A 21,222-nucleotide genomic window follows, 5' to 3' on the forward strand; every position below is an offset into this window, starting at 1 on the left:
CACCAGCCTGGTCTAGTAGCAGCTAGTGAACACCAGCCTGGTCTAGTAGCAGCTAATGAACACCAGCCTGGTCTAGTAGCAGCTAGTGAACACCAGCCTGGTCTAGTAGCAGCTAGTGAACACCAGCCTGGTCTAGTAGCAGCTAGTGAACACCAGCCTGGTGTAGTAGCAGCTAGTGAACACAAGCCTGGTCTAGTAGCAGCTAGTGAACACCGGCCTGGTCTAGTAGCAGCTAGTGAACACCGGCCTGGTCTAGCAGCAGCTAGTGAACACCAGCCTGGTCTAGTAGCAGCTAGTGAACACCAGCCTGGTCTAGTAGCAGCTAGTAAACACCAGCCAGAGAAAGGGGAAGAGGTGAGATTCTCTGCTACCTGTACGGACAGGTAAGGAGGTCTCAAATGTTCTAGAAAGCTGAAATGGGGTGAATGATAGCTGTCCTGTCAATCATCCATATATGCTCCTTTGTTAAGAGAAACAAAATTAGTTTTGCTTTGCATAGTATAGTACTCAGCTGTACATCTCATCATAAATAATCAAATTACTTTTAATTGGCATGGTTGCATTTGCCAAAATTCTGCTGCTGAAGCCATCTACAGCAACCACGTAGGTGGCCCCAAACATGCCAATTTTTTCATTTTTGGACTTTGGGTATTTGGGCGGAAAAGGTTCCACTTCCGCATTGCGGTCATGGGGAAAACCAAACTTTAAGTGAATTTATATGCCTTGATTTTCTGTTTTCCCTTTCCCCTTTTGGTTTTGAAACAGAAAAACCGCGACAGAACTAGTGATTTCTGTTGTTCTTTTCCCCGTTTTTCTGTTCTGGTTTTAAAACAGAAAAAAAAAAAAAAAAGTTTGTTTTTTGGTTTTTCCGATTTCGTTTTTAAATGGAAAAATGAAAGAACGAAGGGTGCACTGATTTGGGGGCTTGGTCAGCACACAATTTCCAGAAAGGATGTGTGTGCGTCTCGCGCCAAGCTCGCGCGTGTGTCAAGTAGGGTGACCACCTGTCCCGCTTTGCGCTGTATCGCACAGCATTTTCAATATGCAACATGCGGGGCAAGGGGTGATAATGCTGTGCGACACAACGCAAAGCGTGACAGGTGGTCACCCTAGTGTCAAGAGGCAGGATGAGTCTGAGAATTTGGAGTACGCGCGCTATGGAGCAATTCAATTGAATTCAATCATATATTGACATATCAAGGTGAAATTGCGTATGGTACTTCAGAATGATGTCATCTTGAAGGCACAAAGGTTTGAAAAACCATCAGTTAAAATTATATTTGATTTATTAACACAAAGATATTGTGACAATGTGGACATTTACATAAATACACTTCTTTCAGCCATTTTGTATTGCATTCCTTATTCAATTTGACCCCATAGAAAGACGTGTGCTACAAATTTGTAACAATTTTCAAGTCGATTGGATCTATGGTTCATGAGGAGAAGGGTTTTGAAGGTTGTACCAAATATGGACAGTACAGCAAAATCTATCATGGCGGACCTTATGGGTTTCCTCCTACTGGAGGAACCCTAATAATAAGAATAATAAGAATACTAACAAAAACAATAGGTTTCCTCCTACCGAAGGAACCCTAATAATCCATATATTATGCTTCTTTCACTCAAAAACGAGTTGCATAGGCTTGTGTCAATGAGGCCTACAGGCCATAAATGGCAAACAGAAGTTTAAAACTTGTAATGTTTGCAAGACCTTAAGCTGCTAAAAAGATGTAACACAACATTAGTTAATAATATATGTATTATTATGGAGTTATAGTCAGCTATAACGGGGCGGTCACTTTTGACCGGGAACACAAAAGTAGTGAACAAGAAACGAACACAAAACAGCGAACAGGAAACTACCTTCACCAGACTGCATGTTCAGAACACGATGCCAGTTTGAAGTTATGGGTGTCCGCTGAATTGCATGGAGATCCTTTCTCAGAACAAAGGAAATAGCCACACCTCATATGTGTTTTTCAGTTTTTATTCATGGAGAGAGAGTGTTTAGGGAAGTTAAGTCCAGTAGGGTTATTGGAGAAATTTAACTGAGGAGGAAATCGACTTTTTACTGCTTCCAATTGTATTTTTTATGTCCTCTGAAGTTTTACACACAGTGACTGACTAACATAACATACCAACGTACACATCATAACCTTTAACAGCATGGCATCTTGTCAGTCTAACTATCACTTGATGCTGTCCAGATCACCCTGGTTGTCATGGCAGTGGCTGGAGCAGAACAGTCCACTGATAGAGATCAGAGCAGAGAGAAAGAGGGGGGGGGAGGAGAGAGAGAGAGAGAGGGGGTGGGAGAGAGAGAGAACATCTGAGATCAATGGAGCCAGAGACTTCCCTGCTGATTCGATTTACCTGCCCCAGTAATTCACAAGGCCACACACACACACCATCCCAGTCTGACCCCCTCTCACTCCCCAAACATTATGAATGACTGGAGTGTGATAAGATCTGCCACATACTGGGTTAGTGTGTGTGTTAGGGGTGTGTGTGTGTGTGTGTGTGTGCCTTTGCTCATATTCAAATGAGCACACTCTAAACCCCCCTTACTATGCAGAATAGTTATGGTCAAGTGCAGGGCTGTGCTAAAACCTTGAACGGTGACGGTGGAAACTAAAATAATCGTTCAGGTTGTACATGTTTTACAGCTTCCACTAACCCTTCCCATTTATCAGCAATCACATAAATTATGCATGCAGCACAATGTTAGTTCTACTGTTCATCAGATCGATGGCTCTATAATATTTGGCACACATGTGGGCTCCTGGCTCCCAGCACTTCCATGATGGACTGTACCAGCTTAATAGGCATACTGGGTTTCCAGAACCATTCTGGGTGTAGCTACTTGAGACGTTCTGCACTATACTTTAGTCAATCAGGAGCTGGCACAGTGAAGACTTTACAGAACCGACAACATCAAACTTTTAAAACCAAAACGTGAAAGACTCAAGTCGTAGAATATTGTGCATTCATGAATCGGTATAGAGAAATTCCTAGGCAAAACCCCCACAAAGTTATCACTCCACATCCGGTTTCTTACAAAAGGTCTTCCGACCTTACTATGTTCCCTGTGTCCTCTCCAAGGTCTCAACTTGACGGAAGTTGTGGTGAGTTGCAGAGAATCACTGAAGACGTGCTTCATTTAAAATGTGTGGTTAATGTTCACGAACACCACTGCTAGGGCCTCGCACACACCTGTTTACATTTGACGGGGTCTATAAAAAGGAGAAAGTCGAACCTTTCTCTAAATGGATTGGAAGGTTAAAAGTTAAAAGGAGTGACAGTGTGGTGAGGGATGTGGTTTATTAAAGACTACAGTACCTGAAAAAGAAGAATATTTAACCGAAGGAGTTGCAACTCTGTGACAGAACCCTTGTTCTCTCTGTGAACCTACAGAGGCCCCACTGTCAAATTGCTTGGTTAACAATCTTGCTGAATTTTGGCTTCATAATGTGCCTGTCCCCCATCCCCCCCCTCCCCCCTTACTCACACACACACACACACACACACAATTAGCATTGGCCAATAAAGTGGAAGTGTGCACACCAACCTTGTTGTGTAATGGTATAATGGTATAATGATAATGAATAATGTATCTTGCAATAAATTTAACAAGCACCTGTTCTGAGGCATGAACTCATGAGCAACATGACATCACTTTTTTATGTCTGCATTGGAACTACCCCCTGATATTTGATCCTGTAGGTTTTGAAGATGAACAATGCAACAATGCAATGTTTTAACTCAGGTTGACATGAAGATCGCCGGAAGCAGACGAATCTATCGGAAGACTCTCATTGATTATTCAATCAATAAATAAAGCGCTCAATGCAATCTAAAAGCATGGCCGTTTCCTCTCTAACAAGGTTAATTTGATAAACAGACAGAGGCCATTATTGTCGCCTAATTATGTCGAGCAGCAAATACGTCTAATTCCGTGTAAATCAATGTATTCAAGATAAAATGTTGTCCCATTTTAGCTCGTTAATAATAAAAATAAAATAATAGCCAACAGTATACATATGCTGTTAATGTTTGGGGTCCTTATAAAGATTAACGCAATAGGCTACTGAACAAAAAAAAGTCTGAATCAGTTGCGAGTCTTTTGAATTTCTTTAAGTGTACAGTACGCCGCACCAACCATTAGTTAAGTAAAGGATGTCTCACTCCATCACATCCAGCCTTGACAGAAGAGGAAACGGCCCAACTCCCCAGAGGATTGTCTATAAAGAGAGCGGAACTTCACCACACGGGTAGAAGGTTTCTAGCCAGAGGACTGAATGGCTATCGCGTTCATTTCCTGCGCAAATGTAGAGATTTTAGGATTTGGCACCGACGAACATGGGAATAATGCCCTTTTAACCTAATTTTGAAAGGTAAGATTGACTCTGGATAAGTGCATTTAACTAATATAAAAGTGAAATGGGTAGTTGGATTCGAAATAGAAATTACCGGATCAAATTGAGTTTTTAGCGAAATTTGTGTTACGCTTAGTAAGACCGTTCTTGGCAACAGTTAAGTTTTCATTGGCTCAGTTGCGTTTTCGTAAATAATGTTAAGGGAGCGGCCTTTGCATAACTTCTATAGCTTTGAAAGGTTGGCCATCTGCGTCAGGGACAGATGTTCTAGCATCGTGCCATGAACAAAACACTTTTCTATGAACTACCTTTGTTCTAAGTCTCACCTTTGTTTAAACGTGTCAACGCCAGAGCTTTGGGGCATAACATGGCAAACACCTCTCCAAACATAAATCGAATGGGGAATTCATTAATTCTGTATTTTATTAGCAAACTATGTATCAATATTGAGGGTGTGTTTGCAAAGTGATCCCGAAGTGAGACAACTCCCAGTGATTTCTATATTTGTCCTAACCTCACAGTAGGGGGGGTTCCCTGGAACTTTCAGAGGTCTGACTGCAGTCCACAATAGGTGGCAAGTGGTTTTCTGACCTCACCCTAAAATGTAGTGTTAAAGCTGTTTCTGTTGATTGTTTAAACGTGTAGTTTTGGCTGCTATTACTATGGTAATAGATTTGAAACGGTATATATTGCCTGTTATATTGTTATATTTTATTGTATAGTTTATTTAAATTCTAATTCCACTTAGTATTGCTAGTTATGTACCCTTCGTATAGTTAGTCCTCATATTAAAATTTTAGATTCCTATAAGTTTAATGTTTGCACCTTCCTGCCAAAGCAAATTCCTTGTCTGTGCAAACTTTCATGGCGAATAAATCCCATTCTGATTCTGATTCCGATTCTGATTCTGTGTCTGTTTTTCGACGCCGCAGGGATACGAGTTGGCTGCCATGTCGGAGAAGAAGTCCAGGAGCTCGGACGCCCGTCCAAAATGTGGCGTCCGCAGCTGGAGCGCAGACAGCCTCGTGTGGCGCGGCAAGAAGCGTTCCAGGAGTTCCCGAAACGAGGCCGGCCTCCGAGGGCTGGAGGCGGATGGGGCGGAGGAGCAGGGGGGCCGTTCGTCCTCCTGCCCCCGGCGACGCAGAGAGAGGAAGTGCAGTTGCACCGTGCCGGGCGAAGCGGACATGGATGCGACTTGCCGGAAAGCCTTGAACCGGCGCTCCCTCAGGCAGAAGTTCCAGGATGCCGTGGGCCAGTGTTTCCCTTTGCGCTCCCATCACCACCACCACCACCACCCGGCCTCCCGGACTCCCTTTTCCGTGCTCCTCTGGTCCAAGCGCAAGATCCACGTCTCGGAGCTCATGCAGGACAAGTGCCCGTTCTCTCCCAAGTCCGAACTAGCTCACTGCTGGCACCTGATCAAGAAGCACGCCCCCCACTCCGGTTCCGCCGTGAGCATGGAGGCTCCACACAAACCCCCCGTCCCCCCCTGCTCCTCCCCGCCTCCCACGCCCCTGTCCTGGGAGGACATATGCTCCCCGGGGCCTGGGAGTGCCTGTCTGGAGGACTGGGACCCCTCCTTCCCCCACGGGGCGGCACAGGCGGGCTGCCACACAGACTACATCCTGGTCCCCGACCTGCTCCAGATCAACAACAGCCCCTGCTACTGGGGGGTTTTGAACCGCTTCGAGGCGGAGGAGCTTCTGGAGGATCAGCCGGAGGGGACCTTCCTGCTGCGGGACTCGGCCCAGGACGAGTTCCTGTTCTCTGTCAGCTTCCGTCGCTACAGCCGCTCCCTGCACGCCCGCATCGAGCAGGACGGCAAACGCTTCAGCTTTGACGGCCGAGACCCCTGCATGTACCGAGACCCCTGTGTCACCGGTCTGCTGAAGCACTACAGCGACCCGGCAACCTGCCTCTTCTTTGAGCCTCTGCTCTCCCGGCCCCTGCCCAGGACCTTCCCCTTCTCCCTGCAGCACCTGTGCCGGGCGGTCATCTGCAGCTGCACCACCTACCGGGGCATGGACAGCCTGCCTCTGCCTCTGCAGCTCAGACACTACCTCCAGCAGTACCACTACAAGTGCAGCGGAGCCTGTGCCGTGTAGACCGCTGGGGCTCTCTCTCTCTCTCTCTCTCTCTCTCTCTCGCTCCTGTTGAAAGAAAGACTATCTCTCCGTCTTGTGAGAGTTTGACAGTGAAGAGGTCGGCTAACGTAAAGGGAGGGATTGTTCGTCTACAGAGGGTCACTGAGTCACTCCTCCATATTCTTGCCAGTTCCTGGTTCATTTTTGGGCTTTGACTCATGACTCTCGTCAACTTACCACCTCTTATAAACTCTGTTTTGACCGGGGGCTATTTCACTGAATAACGAACAGAACTGTGGAGGAGTTTAGTATACTAGCGGCAACTATACTACATGTTAACTCAATAAAATAAACCTGGTTGAGTCAGTTACACTACACATGCCAGAAATGTTATTGACGTGCCTGTTTTGACGTGACGAGAGGGTGAGGGGAACAAGGTACATGGCAAAATGAAAAATATATAATGTTGTTACAACTGGAACAGTTGGTGTCACATGTGCGTTGAGGTGGTGTTTGGATGATTTTTGAGTAATCTTTACATCCTAAATCGCCATTGGCTCTTTAAACACTTTCCTACAAATGAGATGATCATGTACTCAAACAAACTTTAGGGAAACGTATTTTAATACGCTGACACACTGAAATTTACATAATTGAGTGTCTTTTCACGTGAACACGTTTCGTTGTGTTTGAGGCCCTGAAGTGAGTCATGAGTGACTCACTTCAGGGCCAAACAGTCCATCAGTCAGACTGATGGACTGTTTAGTCCATCAGATGCATTCATATCTTTGACCACAAGGTGGCGCTTCAAATGCACTGATGAGACACGTTAAGGTTGCAGGTCGCCACGATTCTCCCATATGTGTTTTCATTTCTCAGTATTCATTTCTTGGTGGCTACACACATAAGGAAGTATGGTCAGTATAACAATACCTTTCTTCGCTTGTCGCCAGGACAACTGTTGTTTTCTAATGATACTCCAGGTCTAACGCAGCTGTAACATGCAAAACAACATTGTTTTCTAGGAATTTTGAAATATCTCAAAGCATTGGTTATTTGCTGTCACTATGATACTTCTGTGGGTACTGTAGCCTATTCGTGAACAATAAATGCTTGCCATTGCCATACATTTAGAGGATGACAGTTTGCTTTATTGAACATTTATGGAAAACATGTTATCCTAGGCATCCTAAGACAGGCAAATTGACACAACGATTGTTTCAGCTCAAGTGATGCCTACACTAATCTTCCACTTCCCAGGGTCTGTTAGACAAGTTAATGGTATGGAAATATTTCCTTTTGAAGTGTCTAACAACTATTCACATGCCTCTCTGCAAAGGGCACCTCTAAATGTCAATGCGTTACACAGAAAAGGACATAAAAGGACATTTTATGTCTCCAATCTGCATGACAGAATTAACATTTTCTAATCAGTCATCTATCCTTTCTTAATGTCTTCAATGTGACTGGCCATCTAGAAGGTTTGAAGAAGCTGATCAAAGTGTAGTGCACATTTTGACATCCTGTACTTATTGTAGCACTATTAAGTCTGTGCTAGTAGGAAAAAGGCCATCTCAATGGAAATAGGCAGTAGGCCAGGAGCCATCCTTATTGATCTGCTACCAGCCACAGAAATGAAATATGCATGATGTCTCAAATGATTCAGTTATGATTGTAGTCAGAGCCTATCCAGAAGCTTGTAAAAGCTATCTTATTACATTGGCATGGATAATTCAGACGTACACAGTATTCAGACTGCGTGTTTTGAGGCTGGGCACTGAGGCAGAATGTATTTGATTTGACAATGAATACAATCACATAGCAATCACATGAACAATGTCGAATCAACTTTAACTTCTGCACTCTTATCTGTTTTATCTTTCTCTTTCTGTCTGTCTCAGACGCTCTCTCTCTCTCTCTCTCTCTGTCTCTCTCTTTCTCACACACACACACACACACACACACACACACACACACACACACACACACACACACACACACACACACACACACACACACTATCTAGGACTATTGGATTTCACTGTAATTTTTAGACACCGCTGCAGCAGCTATTTCCTGTTGCGTTTATTACATTATCCAGAGATTCGCCTTTCAGACTACCAGTGTCTGTCACCATTGACGGAGACTTTGGTAGGCCTGCCAGGTTCACATACCATATCATATCAGAATCTGTTTGTAATAAAAAATCTACCAAAGAAGATATCCAATGAATGGAGGAACGGAAAAGCGCTATATTGTATTTGTGGACGTCAGACGTCGGGGTTTCACTAGGAGGAGTCGAGGGGAGTGGCCAATCGCGCTTGACAACGACGTCGACGTCAGCTGACGTTGCTGGCGGGAACTCTCAACTTCTGTTCCTTGTTTTCTTCCGCGCGGGACTTTGCCACTATTCACTCAAGAGGGATATTTCACAGTAAGTTACATTTAGCCACCAACAAGGATCCATTGACTGCGTTAAAAGATGCATTAACACGCCCGAAAGAAGTGCAGAACATGCCTCGAACACAACTTGTTCTTTTCAAGCGCTAACTAGTATCTTTATGTTGTCATTCAACAATCCTTAGTGCTCTTGTTATGTTTTAGGAAGCATGCCTCTTTCTACAATTTAACGTTATATCACTCCATAATTGTCCGGCACGATAAAAAAACACATAGTTTGTGAAAACAGAGTATTACACGTTGTATATCAATACGCTTTCTATCTGGCAGTTGCTGTTTTGGAAATGCCTTGTGAAAGAAAGCCGATGCGTTATGGCCATTCCGAGGGACACACTGATGTTTGCTTTGACGACAGTGGAAAGTAAGTATCGTAAAAGCTGTTTAAAACATCTGATGTAACAATAGTTCATTTGGCTTTTGCTTTCATGTTGTGTATCTCAAAATGACATGTATCGATACAGTTCTTTTACATTGCACTTGACTTTAAACAATGTTTTAGCAAGGTGGGCAACATTACGTTTTGAATGCACACAGCCCTGCCACCAAGTTGTGCTTGCTGGTAGCTGACCTGACGCCCAAGGGAGGTTCTATCTAGACCCTGCTCCCGGGGAGGTCAAGCTGTTACATTAAACATGATTGGGATCAGATGAGGGGTCAGATGGCTGAGCGGTTAGGGAGTCGGGCTATTAATCAGAAGGTTGTTGGTTCGATTCCCGGCCATGCTAAAAGACGTTGGCAAGGCACTTCACCCTACTTGCCTCGGGGGGATGTCCCTGTACTTACTGTAAGTCGCTCTGGATAAGAGCGTCTGCTAAATAACTAAATGTAAATGTAATGATTTCTGTCATATAGTTTTCTTCACTGCATTGCAGGCATTAACAGGCAAAAGACCATGTTTAGAATTATTCAGACTTTTAGATGGACTACAAAGGGGTCCAAGCTTGTCACAGGGGAGCTGCCCCCCCTGCTGAGACCCCCCTGCCTCACCCCTGCTGAGACCCCCCTCTCGCTCTCTCCCTCCAGGTTCCTCGTAACGTGTGGGAGTGATGGAGACGTGAGGATCTGGGAGAGCCTGGAGGACGACGATCCCAAGTCCATCAGCGTGGGAGAGAAGGCCTACTCCCTAGCACTGAAGGTACTCCTGCACTAGCCCCGCCACTCAATCCACACGCTTCCTTTTTTTAAAGATGTATTTTTCTGCTTTTTCATGCTGTAATGGATAGACACAGCTCAAGGTAGACAGGGAGGGAGATATAAAGAGAGGAGACGGTCGGTTCGAACCCAAAAGCCGTAGCAGGAATGCCTTCACCCTCTCTTGCTGCTTTCATGTCTCTCCTTACACTGCAACATGCCTCAGTTACAGTACCGATTGGCTGTTATGGTTGTCTGAGTTTACATTTAAATTTAGTCATTTAGCAGACGCTCTTATCCAGAGCGACTTACAGGGTCATTCCCCCGAGGCAAGTAGGGTGAAGTGCCTTGCCCAAGGACACAACATCATTTGCACTGCCGGGGAATTGAACCAGCGACCTTCTGATTACTAGCCCGATTCCCTAACCGCTCAGCCACCTGACTCCCAGGTGTCGTCACTGCCTCCATGCCTTCTCTTCCCTTCCACAGAGGGGTAAGCTGGTGACCGCAGCCTCCAACAACACGGTCCAGATCCACACCTTCCCCGACGGCGACCCCGACGGGATTCTGACCCGGTTCACCACCCACGCCACTCACGTCTGCTTCAACGCGAGCGGATCCAGAGTGGCTGCGGGCTCCAGGTACTCCGGCAAAACACCACACCAGCAGAACCACTTCTGAATATCCCCGAGGAAGGTTCCTGATTGGTAAAAAAGAGGGAGGGAGGGAGGGAGGGAGGCAGGCAGGCAGGCAGGCAGGCAGGCCTGATGAGCAACACAATGACGTCTATTGAGCATTGTGATTTGAGTTAGTAGTGATAGAAGAGAAGAGACTAATGGATGTTTGTTTGCCTGTTTGACATGACGAAAATGGATTTCCTACATGCTCATGGTAATCCAGATCAGTAGATCAGCTATTGGACAGGCCGTTTTTTTAATCAACACCCTAGATCGAGGCTCAGGTCATTCGGTTTCATGTTGAGACAAGTCGTTTTTAGTGGTTGCAACAATTGTGCCTCCACTATAGAGTGGAATGATCATTGTACACAGTGTGTACAGAAAACAAATCTTTCGATTTGTTATTAGCCTTGGCTGGAGCTAGATATCGGTGTGCTGTAAGTATTGATTTACACTAACCAGGTATATGACTGAAATGAATGCCCAGGCCATGTCACCATATTGATAGAGCTATGCCCAGGCTGCTAATAGGCGCTGAAGTATTGATCGGTGGAAAACACAAGCAACCCGGGCTTGTTAAGGATTATTTGAAAGCTGTTCCGCTGATAGATTTCGGAAATGTTGTCAATTATGATTCACGGATTCATTAGTGGAAATTCCCCTCAAAATTGGACTGGCTCACCTCACCCACGCACCGTCTCCCTCGCTGACTGACTCCCTCTCCTGTGTTTGTCTCTCCCTCGCTGACTGACTCCCTCTCCTGTGTGTGTCTCTCCCTCGCTGACTGACTCCCTCTCCTGTGTGTGTCTCTCCCTCGCTGACTGACTCCCTCTCCTGTGTGTGTCTCTCCCTCGCTGACTGACTCCCTCTCCTGTGTGTGTCTCTCCCTCGCTGACTGACTCCCTCTCCTGTGTGTGTCTCTCCCTCGCTGACTGACTCCCTCTCCTGTGTTTGTGTGTCTCAGTGACTTCATGGTGAAGGTTGTGGAGGTGGCTGACAGTAGCCAGCAGAAGACTTTCCGGGGCCATGATGCACCTGTGCTGAGTGTGACCTTTGACCCCAAGGATGAGTTCCTGGTAGGAATCCTCGATTTTCATTTTCATGGTCACAAATCATGTGTCTGTTCTGAATAATGTTGTTTGGTTAAAATAAAAAATGTTAAGATATTCTTTGTCTGTGCCGATGATGACATTCACCGGAGTAGCTCCTCGTTAAGACAAATTGATTTTTATCTCTCCTTTCTCCCCTCTCTCTCCCCCTCTCTCCTCTCCCTCCCCCTCTCTCTCTCCCTCCCCCTCTCTCTCTCCCTCCCCCTCTCTCTCTTCTCTCCCTCCCCCTCTCTCTCTTCTCTCTCTCCCCCTCTCTCTCTCTCCCTCTCTCCTCTCCCTCCCCCTCTCTCTCTCCCTCCCCCTCTCTCTCCCTCCCCCTCTCTCTCTTCTCTCCTTCCCCCTCTCTCTCTTCTCTCTCTCCCCCTCTCTCTCTCTCCCTCTCTTCTCTCCCTCCCCCTCTCTCTCTCCCTCCCTCCTTCCCTCTCTCTCTCCCTCCCCCTCTCTCTCTCCCTCCCTCCCTCTCTCTCTCCCTCCCCCCCTCTCTCTCCCTCCCTCCCTCCCTCTCTCTCTCCCTCCCCCTCTCTTCTCTCCCTCTCTCTCTCCCTCTCCCTCCCTCTCTCTCTCCCTCTCTCTCTCTCTCCCTCCCCCTCTCTCTCTCCCTCCCTCTCTCTCTCCCTCCCTCTCTCTCTCCCTCCCCCTCTCTCTCTCCCTCCCCTTCTCTCCCTGTCTCCTTCCCCCAGGCCTCAGCCAGTTGTGATGGGTCTGTGGTCGTGTGGAACATTGAGGAGCAGGTAGCCACATCACATCATCATCATTGTTATTATTATTAACTGCTTGGTCTAAGTACATGGATTCATTCGTGGACTAGATCTGTTTGTTATTCCGTTGCAGTTCTAAAAGGAACTGTACTATGTGCCAATTCAGACTCAGATCACCAGCTGGCCTTTGCTCCAGAAGTCCAATGACGTCAGCAATGCCAAGTCCCTGTGTCGACTGGCCTGGCAGCCCGGATCAGCCAAGGTACAGCAACTCCAGCCCTGCTTAACCAGCACTTCTCTAATGAATATGTTATATCTGTAGTCTTATGAAGATCAAGTCAAGTGACTTGGTACGGTACACAACAACACAAAACCACCTTCCTCCCGGACCAGGGTGCTACACACACAAACACAGACACGCACCAGACTACACGTGTTTCTGAACTACACAGAACTGTTTCAGACCTACGCGTTTCTCCATGAAGCGCAGGTGCAACTGTATACAAGTTTTCGAGAATGTGTTTGTGTGTTTTTAGTTTCTGGCCGTTCCCGTGGAAACCAAAGTGCTGCTATACGAGAGGGACACCTGGTCTCATGTGAGCACCCTCACCGATGACCTCATCACACAGGTGAGGTCAAGGTCAACCTGGGCTTTGAGAAACCTTTAGGACAGTGACGCATGCTTTGGGACTCATGTTTGCTCTTAACCACGTATATTTAGTTACCTTTACGGGCCTAATGTAGGTTGTTATTGCAGCTGGTTTTTCCAGTAATTGTTTGGAAACTGTGAGGTGTTTGTCGGCTTACGAGTGTTGGTATACGCTCTTGCCTATAAGTAATCCATCACATGGAAAGGCTGGTTTGTTTTCTGTCAACCAACCATTTAAAATTCCTGTGTTAAAGCAAAGCTTGCCACGTAAACAGGTCAGGCTGTTTATTCCACCTTCCGTCTTACTCACTCTCTGTCTCTCTCTTGGTCTCTCTCTGTCTCTCTCTCTGTCTCTCGCTCTGTCTCTCTCCCTCTCCCTCTCTCTCTCTGTCTCTCTCTCACTCTCTGTCTCTGTCTCTCTCTCTCTGTCTGTCTCTCTCTCTGTCTCTGTCTCTCTCCCTCTCTCATTCTTCAGCCAATCAACGTGGTTGCCTGGTCGCAGTGTGGGAAGTTCTTGGCAGCTGGCAGTGTCGGAGGCTTGCTGACGGTCTGGGACGTGGAGACCAAGCTGTGTTTGGAGAGGTACCAGGCAACCGCCATTCAACATCCACCCAACATCCGCCCCGGAAACCTGCTGTGTGCCTGGCAGCGTGGTAGCCACGCTAGCATGCTAACACATCCTGCTGATGTCCTTACAGGCAGAAGCATGAGAAGGGCTTCACCGTGTGTGGGTTGGCCTGGCATCCCTCCGGCAACCAGCTAGCGTACACGGATACGGAGGGTTGCCTGGGCATGCTGGATGGTCTCTCCCCCTCTACCGCTGGCACCACGAAAGCCATGGTAACCGCCTGCCTACTATGGGATGTTTCTGACAGTGGTATCAGTGGTGTTGGAGCAATCAGGAGTTGAAGCGTCCCACATTTCTAGTCGTCTGATTTAAACAAACGTGTTGTGAAGACGCTTCCCGCTTTGGCTTCTCTCCAGCAGGCGGCGCCCAGCGAGGCCAAGGAGTACGACGACCTGTTTGACGACGATGATGACGACAGAGTCCTGGACGAAGGCGCCAGCGACACGCGCTCTCCTTCCAAGAACGCTCGCGTCGCTGGGGCCGGCGAGGACGAGGATGACGACCTCATGCCCGCCACGGGGCGCGCGCGGAACCGCGCTGCGTTCCTGGAGGACGACAACTCTCGAGGTGAGGGGGCGAGGGGGGCGGGACTTCACCTCCTCCTCTTGAGGAAGCTGATTCAAAGGCTGACATGGCTGGAGGTTGAGGATCGTTTCAGGAAGAGAGTGAGGTGGGTCAGGCTGTTGGAGGCATTCATGATGAGAGGGTAGAAGCTGCACAAACCTCGGTGGGTAGGATCAGTGAGGGCGTAAGTGTGTGTCTGACAGCCTGACAGGAGTCAGGTGGCTGAGCGGTTAGGGAATCGGACTAGTAATCTGAAGGTTGCCAGTTCGATTCCCGGCCGTGCAAAATGACGTTGTGTCCTTGGGCAAGGCACTTCACCCTACTTGCCTCGGGGGGAATGTCCCTGTACTTACTGTAAGTCGCTCTGGATAAGAGCGTCTGCTAAATGACTAAATGTAATGTAAATGTGTTGCTCTAAGCATATGAAAAGACCAGGCTAAAAACACCCAGTCATGCTAACGTGGTTCAAAGTTCTCCAGACAGACGGAGAGGCAGCCAAAAGAAGAATAAATCGGTCTTTTTTTAAATTGAAAACTCTTCTCTCTCAGTCAAGGTCCCTTCTCTTTGCTCTGTTGTAAACCCTCCAGTTGAAGTCCCTTCTCTTTGCTCTGTTGTAAAGCCTCCAGTTGAAGTCCCTTCCCCAACACGTGTCTCTGTCTGTCCCAGATGCTGGCTCTCTGAAGCTGGGTGTGGATGCGTTTGCAGAGGATGATGATGCTGGGAGCACCACAGCGCCCCTCTCAGCCCAGGCCGCGCCCCCCAGGCCGCTGTACCACGGGCCCATGCCCACCCCGCCCCAGAAGGCCTTCCAGCCTGGCTCCACCCCTGCACACCTCATGCACCGCTTCATGGTAACACACACACACACACAACCCCGCTGAAACATAGTTTCCCAGAGATTACGATTTGTCTAGGACCAAAATATCTGTAGTCAGTCATTTATTCTGGGCGAAGGCCCTCACTGTTTTGGTGCAATAACCCTTTATTACTGTGTGCCAAAGTCAAAGTGAAAAGGCATGCACCTAACAACATGCACGCAAAGTTTAAAAGTAACCAACAAACTAGTCCCCCCCTCCCATCGCTCGCTCCTCATGCCGCGTCAGATGTGGAACTCGGTGGGGATCGTGCGCGGCTACAACGACGACCAGGACAACGCCATCGACGTGGAGTTCCACGACACGTCCGTCCACCACGCCATCCACCTGACTAACTCCCTGGGCCACAGCGTGGTGGACCTGTCCCAGGAGGCCGTGCTGCTGGCCTGCCCCGGCACTGAGGAGCTGGCCAGGTACAGCTCTCCTCTCTCCTCCTCCTCTCTCCCTCTCTCTCTCTCTCTCTCGCTCTCGCTCCTCCTCTCTCTCTCTCTCTCTCTGTCTCTCTCTCTCTCTCTCTCTCTCTGTCTCTCGCTCTCTGTGTCGCCGCACTCTCACCGGAGCAGTACAGCAGCGCCAGGAGGAATTCTGGGTAACGGGATTTTAAAGCTCCACCAAGTCATCTTTAGAGGGAACAGATTGAGACATGTGTTTAGTAATGGTTGGAGTACTGGAGTTCTGATTGATGAGGTGTCGTTGACGCTGGTGGTGTTCCTAGTCGCAGGCAGGGTGAGCAGAGTTCCAGCCCACCTCTGTCTTCTCTTCTGTCTTTTACTTCATCCTTTTTTATACCTTTCCCCCAATCTCTTGTTCTCTCTCTCATTCTCTCTCTCTCCCCGCCTTCTCTCTCTCCACAGTAAGCTCCAGTGCCTGCACTTTGCGTCGTGGGACACCAACAAAGAGTGGCTGGTGGACCTTCCTCCGGGTGAGGATGTGCGTGCGGTGTGCCTGGGGCAGGGCTGGGCGGCGGCAGCCACCAGCGCCCTGCTGCTCCGCCTCTTCTCCATCGGGGGCGTCCAGAGGGAGCTGCTCTGCCTGCCGGGGCCCGTGGTCTGCATGGCGGCCCATGGGGAACAGCTGCTGCTAGCATACCACAGAGGTAGGGGACCCTGGTGCCCACACACACACAGTCAAGGCTCTTCCTGTGTCTAAGGCTGGAACTGTGTGTGTGTGTGTGTTGTCAGGTACCGGCTTCGACGGAGAGCAGGCGTTGGGGGTGCAGCTGCTTCAGTTGGGCCTCAGGAAGAGACGGGTCATACATGGAGAGCCACTCCCACTCTCCAGGAGGTCTCACCTGTCCTGGCTCGGCTTCACCGCCGAGGGTGAGTCAGCACACACACAGGAGACACTGGCTTCCCATACACGGACTGGGGTGAACCCCAGATTCCCATCCTCCTGTGCTGGGAGAGTCAGACTAGGCTTGGTTTACAAGCGTGTGGTCCAGGGTGTGGATGTTGATCAGGCTGTGTTGTGGTCGGTCCTCCAGGAACGCCGTGTTACACTGACTCTGAGGGCGTGGTGCGCCTGCTCAATCGCTCCCTGGGGAACACCTGGGTCCCCGTGTGCAACACCCGGGACAGCTGCAAGGGCAAGTCGGACCACTACTGGGTGGTGGGCGTGCATGAACACCCCCAGCAGCTCCGGTGAGCCACCCCACCCTCCCTCCCACTCTCCCCCACCCTCCCTCCCACTCTCCCCCACCCTCCCTCCCACTCTCCCCCACCCTCCCTCCCACTCTCTCCAGCATCCCTCTCCCCCACCCTCCCTCCCACTCTCCCCCACCCTCCCTCCCACTCTCCCCCACCCTCCCTCCCACTCTCCCCCACCCTCCCTCCCACTCTCCCCCACCCTCCCTCCCACTCTCCCCCACCCTCCCTCCCACTCTCTCCAGCATCCCTCTCCCCCACCCTCCCTCCCACTCTCCCCCACCCTCCCTCCCACTCTCCCCCACCCTCCCTCCCACTCTCCCTCACCCTCCCTCCCACTCTCTCCAGCATCCCTCTCCCCCACCCTCCCTCCCACTCTCCCTCACCCTCCCTCCCACTCTCTCCAGCATCCCTCTCCCCCACCCTCCCTCCCACTCTCCCTCACCCTCCCTCCCACTCTCTCCAGCATCCCTCTCCCCCACCCTCCCTCCCACTCTCCCTCACCCTCCCTCCCACTCTCTCCAGCATCCCTCTGACATCCTGACTGTTCTGAACAGGATGTTGACTGTTCTGAACAGGATGTTGACTGTTCTGAACAGGATGTTGACTGTTCTGAACAGGATGTTGACTGTTCTGAACAGGATGTTGACTGACAGTGCTGCCCCGCCCCCAGGTGTATCCCTTGTAAGGGATCCAGGTTCCCTCCCACGCTCCCCCGGCCGGCTGTGGCCGTCCTGCCCTTCAAGCTGCCCCTGTGTCAGACCGCCACAGAGAAGGGGCTGATGGAAGTACGGCCACTCACCCCAAAAATATATACACACACACACACACACACGTTAAGATTCACACAAATACACTTCAGGTAGCAGAGGTGGACTACAAACGACTGTTCTTGTCTGCCTCGATACCCTCCCCTCCTCCTCCTCTCCTCCTCTCCTCACTCCTCCCTCGCTCTTCCTCCTTCCTCCCTCACTCCTCTCCTCCAGGAGCAGTACTGGCGCTCGGCGCTCCTACACAACCACTATGACTTCCTGTCGTCCTGCGGCTATGAGGTGGACGAGGAGGGCCAGAGCCAGTCCCAGAAGGAACAGCAGGAACTCCTCATGAAGATGTTTGCTGTGAGTCTTCCTCCTCTTCCTCCTCCTCTTCGTCTCAGTCTCAGACCTTGTATGAACTGTGTGTGTGTGTGTGTGTCCCAGCTGTCCTGTAAGCTGGACCGTGAGGTCCGCTGCGTGGAGCTTGCTGAGCTCATGACCCAGAGCGTGGTGACGCTCGCCATCCGCTACGCCTCGCGTTCCCGACGCATGGCCCTGGCCCAGCGCCTCAGCGAGCTCGCCCTGGAGAAGGCCAATCAGCTGCAGGGGGAGGAGCCAGAGGAAGAAGAGGAGGAGCAGTACAGCAGCGCCAGGAGGAATTCTGGGTAACAGGGTTTTAAAGTTCCACCAAGTCATCTTTAGAGGGAACAGATTGAGACATGTGTTTAGTAATGGTTGGAGTACTGGAGTTCTGATTGATGAGGTGTCGTTGACGCTGGTGGTGTTCCTAGTCGCAGGCAGGGTGAGCAGAGTTCTAGCCGCCACCACAGCACCAGAGAAACCCAGGAGGAGGAGGAGGAGGAGGAGAGTCAGGATGGACAGATGGACACAGAGGAAGCTGCAGGGAACAGGAGGCAGGGTAGGTTCATCCACTCACTTCTCTCATCCTCTCCTTTATTTTGGAGTTTTCTTACTTTCTTTTAGTTTTTCTCTTTCTTGCTGAGGAAATGAGCAGGCTGTTTATTTGGGGATTCTGTGTAGAGACGTCTACTTTCGAAAGACTTAAGGGTGTGTGTTGTGTCCTTGTAGGTCTGAATCCATTCGCCAAAGGAGCGACTTTATCCCCCGAGAAACCCAGTCTGAATCCTGGTCAGTGCCCACAGCTGCGGTCATCATCCCAGATCCTCAGGTCCCACTGTCCTGCCTGCTTTAGATGGGTCGGTATCAATCTCTGCTGAAGCCTGAAAATGACCATTCATTTTAATCAGATTTGTTGGAGCAGAGAAACATCTAGAACAAGCTGGGCAGTGGGACCTGAGGACCTGGTTTGAAGATCTGCATTCTGTATCCTCTGCCATGGAGAAGTCCTTGTGTTTTGTGTGAAAGCAACGCACCAGTCTGGTGTCTGACTGGACCACATTACTGATGTTGATTTGGTTTCTCTTACAGTGAGCAAGGAAGGTCGAGTGAATCCCTTCAAGGTGAGTCCCTCTGCGACCTGATCAGCTGATGGCTTCAGATACTGATCTGACCTTTGACACCTAGTCACCCCCTTCCCGAGCCCATGGGGGCCCATGTGACCTTTATCCTTACGTCTGATTGGTGGGTAACCACGCTCTCCTCTAGGTGTCGGAGGCGGGTAAGTCCCCGGGTTTGTCGGGTCAGCCCAGGGTCGCCAGCATCCTGGACAGCATGAGCTCATCCAGCAGGAAGCCCTCTCCTCTCCTGGGCTCTGGAGGGAAGCAGGGCAGGACCACTGTCCTCAAACCTCTGGCACCCAGAGCCAAGACCAAGGTGTGAGCCTGGACCAGGGAACTGCTCCTCCATCCTACACAGAATAGACTTGTTTTCCAACATTTGTTCAATGGATGTTCACGATAGAAGTTACTGATGCTATCTAGAAAACAGGAGTGCATGCTTAAACATGGCTGTTTTCTTCTAGACCCAGTCGACACTGCTACATATGACAGCCCCCAAAGCAGCCAATAAGAAGTCGTTGGAGGAGAGGGAGCCGGCTGTGGATAGGCTGAGAAAGCCAGAAGCTCCGCCTCCGGCCTCCCCAGAAGAGAATGTGGAGAATAACAAGTAAGAGGCTCCGCCCATGTTGGCTGTGTCCATGTATGATGTGGCTATATGTAACGTGTGTGTGTGTGTGTGTGTGTCAGGCCGAAGACAGGCTTCCAGCTGTGGCTGGAGGAGAACAGGAAGAGCATCATGGCAGAGCATCCTGACCTGGAGGAGACTGGGGTCATCAAGGAGGCCATGGGGCGCTTCAGGACCCTGTCTGCTGACGACCGCACGGTACCAACCGCATGTGTGTGTGTGTGCGCGTCCTTGTTTTGAGGAAGAGTGGATGACACTTCACACAGCTCCTAAAGGTGGGGAGGGGGGGGGGGGGGGGGGGACTCTAGATGCCTGTTGCTTGGGAACCATACCTGAGGATATTAGGCAGGTAGGGCACAAAGCATTGATCTTATGGTAATGTTGCTAAAGTGGTTGTGTGTGAGTATGAGAGGGGAGCGTTAAGGGATGAATATACCGCAGGTTAGCAGAGGTGTGTGTAGTGTTTGAGAGGGGAGGGATGCGTGATTTCTATGGGGTTGGGGGGTTTGGGGGTTGTGTGTGTGTGTGTGTGTGTGTGGGCAGGAGAGGAGGTGGTAAGTGGGGCTCAGACACTGGCCTCTGCACCCTCCCTCTCTCTTTCCCTCCCTCACTCTCTCCCTCCCTCTCTCCCCCTGCTTGTGAGTCATCCCTGCTTCATTACGACCACAGCTTTTGTTTCTGCTTGTAAAACACAAGGTAGGAAGACTGGCGGCTTCAACGAACGCAGCCTGTCAATAGTGATTATACAAAACAGGATGCAATTTAAACCGTGTGTGTGTGTGTGTGTGTGTGCGCGCGTGGCAGGCAAAGATGAGATTGGAGTCTGTGTGTGTGTGTGTATATATTTATATTTTTTTTACAAACAGTATTTATTGGTTTTGTGTGTGTCTAAAAACTGAACATATATAATGTATTTTTTTTTTCTTGTAGTCCTGGACAGAGAGAGCCAAAGGTCAGTGTGGTGAAGCTGTAGAGCAGAAGAAAAGGAAACGAGAGGAGGAGGAGAGACGGGCAGAGGGGAACACGCAGAACGAGGCAGAGGAGGAGGAGGGCAGCGCTAAGAAGAAGAAGTCCTCAGATCCCTCAGCCAAGCTGTCGGCGTTCGCTTTCAACAAAAACTAGCACCAGCTCTCCCTTAAGCTCTTCATTTTTCAGTCGTTTCTTTTCCAGAAAGGCAAATATCGCCTGTGTTTTATGACAGAAAAGTTATGAATGAATGTATTAGCTGTTATTCAGTGTTTTATCAGGGCACAGACCCTGTCTGGTTAGCATGCGTGAGCTTACGTGCCAGTGAATCATTTCTCTTTCAGTCTGCTGAAGGGACTGGATGCATCTCACCGATTTCTATCGAAGCAAAATATTCAAGGCACTTGTAATTAGCATGTTGAAGCCGCCAAGAACGGCATGTGCTAATTCTCAGACATCCCAACTGTTTTAATAAGGATGTGCAATGCATACAAAACATTG

General features: G+C 49.4%; 2 protein-coding genes across 4 annotated transcripts; both read left to right on the forward strand.

Annotated features, from left to right (window-relative positions):
* Window positions 1-4,226: 4,226 nt before the first annotated feature.
* socs4 (suppressor of cytokine signaling 4) lies at window positions 4,227-7,581 on the forward strand. The gene is made up of 2 exons (XM_062446794.1): window positions 4,227-4,397; window positions 5,312-7,581. Exon 2 carries the CDS (start codon window positions 5,330-5,332, stop codon window positions 6,482-6,484), a length of 1,155 nt encoding a protein of 384 aa, XP_062302778.1. The 5' UTR covers window positions 4,227-4,397; window positions 5,312-5,329; the 3' UTR covers window positions 6,485-7,581.
* A 1,161-nt stretch (window positions 7,582-8,742) lies between these two features.
* On the forward strand, window positions 8,743-20,951 carry wdhd1 (WD repeat and HMG-box DNA binding protein 1). Of its 3 annotated transcripts, none has more exons than XM_062446804.1 (26): window positions 8,743-8,897; window positions 9,194-9,284; window positions 9,947-10,058; window positions 10,544-10,695; window positions 11,696-11,807; window positions 12,521-12,571; window positions 12,705-12,800; window positions 13,075-13,167; window positions 13,663-13,769; window positions 13,886-14,027; window positions 14,172-14,382; window positions 15,046-15,230; window positions 15,483-15,667; window positions 16,109-16,350; window positions 16,436-16,573; window positions 16,738-16,894; window positions 17,571-17,685; window positions 17,884-18,015; window positions 18,097-18,317; window positions 18,444-18,571; window positions 18,742-18,801; window positions 19,102-19,133; window positions 19,279-19,446; window positions 19,595-19,737; window positions 19,818-19,953; window positions 20,686-20,951. In XM_062446804.1, the coding sequence occupies exons 2-26, from the start codon at window positions 9,208-9,210 to the stop codon at window positions 20,875-20,877; spliced, it is 3,387 nt and encodes a 1,128-aa protein (XP_062302788.1). In that variant the 5' UTR covers window positions 8,743-8,897; window positions 9,194-9,207; the 3' UTR covers window positions 20,878-20,951. The 3 variants fall into 3 exon arrangements, with proteins under 3 accessions (XP_062302788.1, XP_062302790.1, XP_062302789.1); XM_062446806.1 differs by having other exon boundaries at window positions 19,288-19,446; XM_062446805.1 differs by having other exon boundaries at window positions 8,744-8,897; window positions 14,175-14,382.
* Window positions 20,952-21,222: the final 271 nt, after the last annotated feature.

This window comes from Osmerus eperlanus, chromosome 21, assembly GCF_963692335.1.
Source record: "Osmerus eperlanus chromosome 21, fOsmEpe2.1, whole genome shotgun sequence".
NCBI classification, from domain to species: domain Eukaryota; kingdom Metazoa; phylum Chordata; class Actinopteri; order Osmeriformes; family Osmeridae; genus Osmerus; species Osmerus eperlanus.

Coding starts and splice junctions, on each gene's coding strand:
- socs4 (XM_062446794.1), top strand. CDS start 5,330: ATGTCGGAGAAGAAGTCCAGGAGCTCGGACGCCCGTCCAAAATGTGGC.
- wdhd1 (XM_062446804.1), top strand. CDS start 9,208: ATGCCTTGTGAAAGAAAGCCGATGCGTTATGGCCATTCCGAGGGACAC. Junction 13,770..13,885: donor ACCAAGCTGTGTTTGGAGAG/GTACCAGGCAAC, acceptor ATGTCCTTACAG/GCAGAAGCATGAGAAGGGCT. Junction 19,134..19,278: donor GTCGAGTGAATCCCTTCAAG/GTGAGTCCCTCT, acceptor GCTCTCCTCTAG/GTGTCGGAGGCGGGTAAGTC.